The sequence below is a fragment of the Gavialis gangeticus genome, unplaced genomic scaffold, assembly GCF_001723915.1.
Source record: "Gavialis gangeticus isolate Ggan-Ray unplaced genomic scaffold, GavGan_comp1, whole genome shotgun sequence".
NCBI classification, from domain to species: Eukaryota; Metazoa; Chordata; order Crocodylia; family Gavialidae; genus Gavialis; species Gavialis gangeticus.
Genome location: NW_017729033.1, coordinates 63,071,521 through 63,081,872, shown reverse-complemented (window position 1 = coordinate 63,081,872; position 10,352 = coordinate 63,071,521). Strand labels below are relative to the sequence as shown.

The following is a 10,352-nucleotide window of genomic DNA, read 5'->3' as shown; positions in this document are numbered from 1 at the left end:
TTTTTGGGGGGGGGGGGGGGGAGGAGAGAACAGGACATGAGACATTTTTTGCCACAGTCAGTCAAGGTCACAAGTAACAGAAATGCTGTTATTAAAAAAAAAGTTTCTCTGGCAGGTTTTCCTGAATTTTATATATAATCATGTTTTCCTTGTGTATAATTCATGAACACCAGTAGTAGTTATTTGTATATATTATTCCTCCTATTGGTCAGCCATAAGAGAGCATGAACCAGGTGCACCCTTTATCTTTTCAACAGAGTAGACAAGTTGCTTCTTCCAGACCCCACTCCTCTCAATTTTTGATCTAACAGATCATAAAACAAGAAAGCCACATGCAAAAATATAAATAATTATTAAGTCTGCTACATCCTTGAGCATTAAAATCCAAATCCATATGTATTTCTACAAATTCCCAGCCTCTACTTACTAAGAATTATATATTGGATTTTCTTTCATCTGTGCACACTATACATACATCTATACACGTGTTATATAACAATTCATATACTAACATACCAGAACGGGACTTAAAATCCCACACAGGAGTGACAACACCAACTGTTATCTCTGCCTAGCTCATTAACCTCACTCTAGAATTCACAAAAAAAAAAAAAAAAAAAATCACACAGATCAGCAGAAATATTTACCTGAAAGGCCCCTATATAATAAGACTATGCAAAACCAAATATTTCTGCTTTATGTCATCCATTATATATACTATGACAAGTGAAAATGAAAGCATGCCAACATGCCTACCCCACGATGTCACAGGTAAAGAGTTTAATAACCACATAACCTTCCTACACTGTTCCAATTCAAAATATTTAAATCCTGACATGAACAACATTCTTGTTTAGCAACTATGAGGGAACTAAGAAATATTAAAGTAATAGTGGAAATTAAATGTTCTACTGTTTGCCAAGAGCAGAAGTCTAATAATTAGAGTTCTCATATACAGCCAATTAGCTTTGACACAACAGTAAGTGTAGGATTACAAAACATTTAAAAACTTCCCTTTCATTATAACCAAAGTAGAATTATAAATTACTTGATGCTGAGATGACTGTGCAAATTCAGTGCATGCAAATAGGTAATATTTCATAAAAAATAACTATTAAATAGTAATAATCTTGAAGCAGCAAGTAGTATGAAGAGATAAAGCTAAAGAAAATCTAAACATGTCAAACAGATGAAAAAGATGATAAATGTTTGCTCTCCAAGTCAGATTCGTTTAATGAAACTTTTTTTAAAGTGCCTTTGATTTTATTTAAAAGCCTATTACACAGGGAAGAAGTCAGACTGAACATTTCTGCACAACAGTTCCTAAAAAAAGAAGGCCCACCAGTTGAATCTTACCTTTAACTCCTTCTCAAGCCGATCTACTTCTGCTCCCAGGGTGTCAATAATATTCTCTCCATGCTTCAGCATAAAAGCTTCTAGTTCCTCTAGTGTCTTCACCTGCTGAATTTCCTGACAAAGAATGAAAGTTGAGAGAATGGACGAAAAGTTAAAAAAGAAACACTTCATTTACATAACTAAATCTGAACATATTTCCATGTTTCCTAATTGGCAGTGTGTTTTATCGAGGAAAAGTAGGGCTCATTTTGTATCACAACCACACGTAGTCTGACTTTTCAAGCAGTGAGGATGAGCAAAATGGATAAGTTTAAAAATAAACAAAGAACATTTTGGCCACAGCAAATCTACACCACGTACAATTATTCCCTTTTACTTCTCAATGATTTTCCTTTATTCCTCAAAGAAGGCTTACATAGTTGCAGTTTATTTTGTCAAAATTCACGTCTACAAAGAGCTATCAAATAATTAATAAATAGTAAGAGTCTCAAAGCAAAGCACTTGCTCCCATCCTGCCCTTTTCTCACCCTGTATCTTTTTGCCACTCTACCTACCCCTCCTGCATACTGTGGGCAACATACACTGCAAAGTAAATGTATTTACTTATACACAAAAGTATATACAATTCACAAAATTAACTGCTATGTACAGGACACTCCCGCTCTACCAAAAAAACACCCAGCAAAGAGAACATCCGGCAAGTAAACTCAGACTGCAGGAAGCCAGTGGTACACCCAATCTAAAAAACAAGATTAACTAAGCAGGGTGGAATGCTTTATGAGTACAAGGCAGATATCCACTATCAATTTTTCACCAAAGTCCAAGCAAATTGACTGAATATGGACTATGTTATATAGTGCAGCACTAACATGAGTTTTCCTCACATTCAAGTATAACAATATCTGTAGTGCTCTCTCAGTCACAGGCAATGTGTCTACAGTATATTTAAGATAAATATGACATCTCTATTATTAGGATTCAAAGTTACCCTGATAAACTGGAATAAGTTAGAAACTTAATGAATGACATTCAATAAGGATAAGTGCAAAGTCTTGCACTTAGGAAAGAATGCTCACATGCAAAAAAATACAAACTGAAAAATGATTTCCTAGGCTGTAGTACTGCAAAAGAGGACCTGAGGGTTATTAACTGAATAAAAGCAAACAGTACATTCTTGTTGCAAGAAAGGCCAATAGCATACTAGGTTGTATTAACAGGACTGTCATTTCAAGTCAAGGGAAGTGATTCTTCCTCCGTATATATGTAGCACTGAGGCCTTACCTGAACTACTGCATCCAGGTTTGGGCACCATGCTTAAAGAAAGACATGGGCAAGTTAAAACTAACTCCAATGGCTAGCAACAAAGGTGATTAGAGGTCTGAGAACTGTGATTTATGAGGAAAGATTGGAATAACTGTGATTATTTAAATATGGAGAAGAGAAGACCAAGGATACTTTTGATAGATGTTCAAATACTGGAAGCATAGTTATAAAGAGAATGGCAAGAGGCTATTCTAATCCTGTCCCCCATAGCCAGGGAGGAGTAACCATCTGGATTTGTCAAATCTGCCAATTTTCAAATAAAAACTTTAATCTAAAAATTCCTGGCTTGCTCAACTGCCACACACTAAAAGTACATCCATGTTACACTCCTGCCCATAGATGGTTTTATTTCAGTAGTGGTTTGTCTGATCTTAGGTGTATACTTTACCTGTTTAGTATATAAATCCCTCTGGAATTCTTCAAAAGTGCAAAATAATACAACCCATCTACTTGCAAATTTGGCTTTCAACATATTTGATAATGGGAAGCTCTTAACATATTTGACAAGAACCCCAGGCCCATGCTGGAAACAATATAACTTTATTAAAACATACTTGTAGCAGCTGTTCAATGTCTTGTTTTTCCAGGTAAGAACTAGTAACAACCCGTCCATCAAAGTCTACTTCTGCCTTGAATCTCACTTTGCTCATTCCCATGTCTGTGGCTTTAACATCATGAATTCCTCTGAAATACATAATTTTTTTTTTTTTTTGAGGGGGGGGGAACATGGAATGGTGTAAAACAGTTCTACTATTCTGAATTCTTTGGTTCACAATATTGTCACAGTACAGATTTTGCAAGTACAAAAAAGTACCCCCTTTAAAAAGTCACAAATATTTTCAGAACTGGAGGTTCACTTCTTCAATCCCTTTTCCCGGTTATGCTTTAAGCTATTTAAAACGGACCAAATTTCACAAATAAGACTGTTGACCTGGCAGCATGGATCATATCATTTGCAAGGGAAAATGGGAGAGTCAAGTATTTGCAGGAATATGGTAAATCAGTATTGAGATCCGACTTGCTGATAAATTTATTATTTTGGCTTGAAAAATGTTGCCATCTGTAAATATTATTATCTGTTAAGATGAAAGAGTTGATTGCCTCTCTAGGCTACCCTCAAATTTAAAGTCTGAGTTATTTGTTATAGCAAACAAAGGCTGTGCTTGCGTCTACCCTAATCACAGTGACTCACTAACTAGTTCCTTTAGAGAAAATTAGAACCTCAAATGATCAGGTATTTTAAAATCATGACAAAATACCCTAACATCCATCTGCTGGTACGGATCTGTTACAAACTGCATCTCTAGTAAGTAACTTCCTTTTTGTTGACAACAACCATTTGAAACATCTTCAATGGCTGAAACATCATCTTCAACATGGAGACTTAGGACTTGATTCTCTCCTGTGCCAAGCGGATTCGCTGCCAGGGAAGGGATCCCTGCATAACAGGGATCAACAACAGGATCCCCAAGTCATCCTACCCTCAGCATAGTTGGCTATATATACAAAAGATGACTATGATCATAGAAAACTGCATGCCAACTGAAACTCTTATTGGAGAGCACTGTGTTCGCCACCTAGACAGCCTACATGCTGAATCTGGATGGGAGTTAGTATAAGACCACATCCAGAGACTTCACAGCAGTTGAGATTTCCCAACTGGATGGGCTTAGTCATTATAAATGCACCAAAACTGGAGCTGAGATGGTCTAAAATTCCAAGGTAGTGTGGATCCAAATATTTAAAAGATGTCATTGGATGGTATACATGACCAAACAAAGACATTGGTAGCCAAATCCCTAGGAGTTGCCTACGTTTGACTTGAGGAAAGTTAAAAACAAGCTTAGTCGGTTCTTCCCCACTTCCCTGTTAAGATCATGACACCTAGCTGTGTCCACTTCCTTTTTAGAAACATGGACTGTATCAGGGGAAACCCAGTAGGACATAACTGGGGGGGAGGAGGGAGTATACAAAACTTAACATTGCCATGATTTATTCAGTGATGAGATTTCAGAATGGTGAAACTCACATGATACCACAAGATTTGGAAACCACTTTCAGCTGTATTTGCAGTTGTTTGTTAATAATTGTTTTAGTCTGCATACCTTGCGACAGTTTCCATGTCTTACTTTAGACTTCTAGAGATATTCTACTTTACTATTGAATTAAATTTGCTGTAATTTGCTAGACAAATTAAAAACAAGTGACCATTGCCAATAAAGAAAGAGATTCCTTATCATTTTATTTCTGAAGAAATCATCTCTGAAATAAAGGTTTCAGACATGCTGCTCGATTTCACCATCTTTCTGAAGGAGAACTTTCAGGCACATTTTCTGATTACAGCACCACAAAGTTATTTACTAATTTTAGAGCCGAGTGAAATTTGGATTTCTATCCCATGGGAAATGTCAACAATAAACTTTTCATCTTAAAAACATGATGATTAGAATTTCAAGATTTTACACAGAGTTAAACTTTTAAAAAAAACTGTTACTGAAACATTTCATTTTAATATTTTCATTAAAAAACACTGATATTCCTAAAGTGAAAAATGTTTTGGTTTGTTGAAATGACCTCAAACATTTAATCTCATCTCAACTGTATTTCCTTGTAGGACTGAATTTTCAGGACATTCTCCTATAATGTACCATGCATCTCCATCAAGCAAAAGGAAAAGAAAAAAAATCATCTTTTACATTCAGTCAAACTCATTAGAATTAAATCTCTCATTTTGTTTGGGCAAAGCCATTCCAATATAAAATGGTTTTCCACTAAATTTTAAATTGCTCTCAGTTAAGTCACCAAATCCAAATACTCTGAAACTACAGAAGTCCTACTAACCTAAGTGCTGCTGTTTAAGAAAAATGTAACTGTAGAAGCAGCCATATGTGAAGGATGATAGGGGACAGTGGGTTCTTAACTTTATGATGTTACTGGCTGTAAGAAATGTCTATTGTATTGAACAGGGAGATAAGGAGGCCTGTTTAATAGCAAACTGTAGTAGGAAGTTAATAAAACAGGTTCAGATCAAACAACTCGTAAGTTGGGTCAGTAACCAAGTTAGAAAAACCATGTTCATGTCATGGGGTTGGAAGATAAACATAGGGTGCATCCAAAGTTACAGGTTAGTTTTATTAAGGCTGGAAACAGATGCAAAGGATATCTACTGAAGCAGCCAGAAGGACACTAAAACTAATAAATGCAGTGTGCGACTGCTGGCCATGAGTGATTAGTAAAAACTGAACTGGTAGAAAAGGTAGAAATGTTTAAATCGCTTGCATATCAGAGCTACAAAACTAGATAAAGCAAGAGGAACTGGATATGCTCACTGATGAGGCAAAATTCATTTCCAAAACCTGAAGGGATAACTCACACAACTGGAATGTTAAAATAAAGGGTAAAGCCAAATGTAACAACTGTATCAATATCAACAGCTTATTATTTACTCTGACCCAAAGGACACTTGAAGCCCAAAAGCTTGTCCACCAGCTCTCTCAACTTCTCAAATGGCTCACTAAAAGATGACTAAAAATACTCGTCTCCCAGATTAGACTATTTACTATGTAATTCTTGTCTACATGCTCCCTAGTAATGCTAGTGTAGCAAAACTGTTGCAATTTCAACCCTATTTCATTCCAGGTTAAAGTTACAGAAATCTAGCAAATTTGTATTCCTACAGAAATATGCATGTATATAACAAGTTATGAACAAAATTACACTTGGGACAGCTTCCAAAAAAAAGAGAGAAGCTAATACTTGAACCATGCATCAGCTACTATGCTAGGAATAGCACATGTGCATGTAGCAATATAAGTGTTGCAAAACAGTTCCAGCTGCAACCCTGATTCCTCCAGGGGACAAGTTCAGGCAATTTAACTAACTTGTATGTCTATCTCAGTAATCAGGCCTATGCAACAGAGCATAATAGTTGATGACTCTTGAGCAGCAGCTCACCATCCCCTTTTAAAGCAGTCAAGCCATGGACCACAGAACTTAAGTTGTTCTAACTTGCTCAGGAAATAAAGAGTAGATAAGAGGGTGGAGGACTGGCACTGTTCTTTAAAGACTTTTCTAGAATTATCAATAACTCAAAAGTGCAGAACCTTGAATAGATAGGGTTCAAAATGAACCATCCTGGATTAAAAGCCCATCTTGGCTCAATGGTAACAAAGCAAGAGACAGCAAAGGAGGAAACAAACAGCAAAGAATTAATGAAAACGATAATGGAAGCCAAAGATATCAGCAAACAGATGCATACTCCAGACATTAAGAAAGATTTTTCCCTTTGAAAAATATTAACAAACTAAATACAAAATTTATCCTAGCAATAATCCCTTGTTAAATGGAGACAGTGAAGGGGTTAATAAAATGCAAAAAAAAAATGCAGTGATATTCAAATTTTTTCTGTTCCACAAAGAACAAAGGAAAATATACTAAAATGAAGTACTTCCCAGTGTTGCAATACCCAAAGAGGCTCCCACCACTGCATGCACTCCTGGGCAAGCATGGTGGGAATATGTGCCCTCTGGATCTGTGTGGGGGACATGGGCAGGCTGCCAAACTTCCTTGCCACAGCACAGTGCGCATACCGCACAGCTGCGCTCATCGGGATACAGACAAAGAGTCCTAATGGTTGGCAAGTTCCGCATACTGATGTTAATTTTTATGAAATCTTGTCATACTGGGGAAATTCCACTATTCCATATTGGAAGGAAACTAAATTCATAACAGTATTCAAAAACAGACAACTAGGATTATCTGGGAAACCAAAGGCCAGTTAGCCTACTTGGCCAGTCCTAATCAGAATCACAGAAGAGCTGATATACCAGAGAGTGGGCAATTATTTGGCCCACATAAGGAGTTCTGCTAAGCTGTTGCGGGCTGTGTCAGCACCCCTCACACAACAGCTCACCAACTCTATGTGGGATGGGGCCATGGGTGTGTAGGAAGTGGTGTTCAGGAGCAGGATAGGCAGGCAAGGCTAGAATCACAGGGCAGTAGACACAACATGGGGCCAGGGCCTAGGGCACAGCTGCGATCCACTACCCATACACCCCTGCAAGGGGCACAGGTTATGTGGGCAGGGTCATGGAAGGAGTGGATCATGGCTGTCCCGGGCCTGGACGCAGCTCCTGGCAAGTCTATGCAGACCCCGAGATCATGGGTCAATAAAAGCCCTGCCAGGAGTGCCAAGCCACAGCTGGGCAGAGCCATGACGTACTCCCCATAGGGCAGAGCCCAAGTTCTGTGGGCTGAGCCCCAGCCCCAGCCCTGTGCTCTCAGTGACTGCAATCCCGGGGTCACTATAGAGACTGGCTGGGAGCCATGTGCACAGTGCACACGGACAGGCAAGGAGCTGTGTCTGGCGCTGGGTCCAGGATTTTGGGGAGTTGACAAGGTGGGGCTAAGGCCAGGGCAGAGATGTGATCCACTCCCTGCATGCCCCTGCCCATGTAACTGGCACCCATGGCAGGGATGTACGGGCAATGGATCACAGCTCTGCCCTGGCCCTGGCTGTCATCGCCCCAAAATCCCAGGATCTCTCTGACCCCATCCACCCATCTTGCTCCCAAATGCTGCTCCCCGCTGGCCCACAGCCACATCCCAGCTGCCTGGCTGAATGCCCTGCCCATGTGGGTCCTGCCCTCAGTGATGGAAGCAGAGCCAGGTCCCGCAGCTGTCAAAAAGAGCCACTGCCACTAGTGCTGCTGAGAAATGGAGTTTGGCTTCCAGACTGCCCCAACCCTGCTGCATTCCCAGGGCAGTGGGACCAGCCACGCACGCCATGGTCCAGGCTGCCCCTTGAGCCTGGGCTAGGCAGGACCAAGACCTCACCATAAGCCAGACAAAAAAAATATGGCCTGCAGGCTGCCAAGGGGTTCTTCTACCCCTGTAATACAAGATTCAATTGACTGAAAGTGTGTGGGAATAAAATTAATACAAGTCAGTATGGTATTATGAATTTGCGGTCTTGTCAAACAAACACTGATTTCTTTCTTCAAAGAAATACATTTGTGTGAAAAAGATAAATGGAAAACTTTTGTAGGATGTTTGATTTATTACCACACAACACTGATTAGCAGGCTGCATTGCACAAGGTAGTTCAAATACATACCAAATGAATCAGTAAATGGGTTCTTAATCCAGGAAAAAACAGCTGCCAAGTGGGAATCAATGAAAAGATGATACTTCTAGTGGGGGTGCCCAAGGATTGGTGTTAGGCCTGATGATACTCAACATTTCATCAGCAAATCAGCAACAATATAAAATTACTGCCCTTTAGTCAAAAATCAAGAGAAAGGTAAGTAAACAGGACAGACAAATAAGATGGAACAATCCTGACCGACTGAATGGAGCCATGTGTTTTACATCTGTGAAATGCAAAATTAGGCATCTATCAACATAGAGTTCAGTTCCATGAAGGGCATGACAAAGTGAATAGGTAACTATCATTCACCAAATCCTGGAGCACTACCATTAGGGGGCACCCACAGAAATTAGTAGGAGACAGGTTTAAAACTAACAAGAGTCAGTATTTTTCTTTACGCAACGTGTAAACTGTGGAATTCATTGCCACAGGAGGTGGCAGAAACGGACAGCATAGCCATATTCAAAAATAGGACTAGACAAATTCATGGATGATAGATTACCAATAGCTGCTGAACAGAAGCGTTAGAGATGTTCCCTCTGGCATCTCTAAATGAATAGCAGATGTCAATGAGGATAATAAATAAAGGATAGATCACTCTAGATCAGTGGTGCTCACAGAGTTGGTCTCACTGGCCAGATAAATGCCATGGGGCCAGTCTGCAGCCCAGATCAGGCCCCATGCCATTCTTGCCATCTCAGCACACCGGGACTGGGCTCCACACTGCCTCTGGCCAAGCAGGGGCAGCACAGGATTGCAAGGTCTGACCCCAGCATTTGGGGGGTGAGCAGGGTGGGCACGGGGCCCCAGATTCTGATCCCAGCTAGGTGGAAGAGGTAGTACAGGGTCTCGTGCCATCTCCACACAGCCTCTGCACCACCCTGTATGCCCAATGCAGCACACAGGGCCAGTGCCAGCAGGGCTCCTCAAAGGATCTGTGGGGAACAATTACACAGAGTTGCAGTTGGGATCAGCTCAGACCAAGAGCTGAGAACCCCTGCTCTACATACATCCAGTTCAGTGCTATGCCTCTAAAGCAGGGGTGGACAAAATACAGCCCTCAGGTCAGACAGAATGGCCTGGTATGCTGTATCTGGTCTGCGGCGCGCCTCCAAAAGACAATTATTACCACCCCGAGACTGCCACTCTGAAAGCAGGCCAGAGGCACGGGCTTTCAGAGGTCACGCGCCATCAGTCTGAGCCAGCTCTGTGCCTTCACCTCCATGGCACTCTCAGCACTCCAGCTGGGGGCCACATGTGGAGGCACAGAGCCTCCTTGGCCCAGCCTGAGGGCACGCAGCCCTGCCTGCAGTACTGGGAGCCTCACATGCTGGCATGGAGATAGCTTGGTCTGGTTCAAAGGCAGTGGGCCAGCTCTGGGCCACCACGTGCAGCTCCTGGGACTCAGCTAGAACTGTGTTCCACCAGAAGATGCTGCCTGCTGAGGCCCATGAGTGCCCTGAGGGCCCACTCCCTGCTGCTGCTGCCAGCAGCAGGGGCTGTGTACCATGGTGGCCGGGGGGGG

The 10,352-nt window shown here is 41.0% G+C and overlaps 1 protein-coding gene across 2 annotated transcripts in view; it reads right to left on the bottom strand.

Annotated features, from left to right (window-relative positions):
* SLC30A9 (solute carrier family 30 member 9) overlaps positions 1-10,352 on the bottom strand; it is a 91,416-nt gene that overhangs the window by 7,548 nt on the left and 73,516 nt on the right. The window contains exons 16-17 of one of the 2 annotated variants that reach the window (XM_019526199.1): positions 3,234-3,363; positions 1,357-1,470 (exon numbers count right to left, since the gene is read on the bottom strand). In XM_019526199.1, coding sequence (XP_019381744.1) covers positions 1,357-1,470; positions 3,234-3,363 — 244 coding nt within the window. Of the gene's footprint in view, positions 1-1,356; positions 1,471-3,233; positions 3,364-10,352 lie in introns of those variants that run through there. The other variant, XM_019526200.1, reaches the window with a different exon arrangement.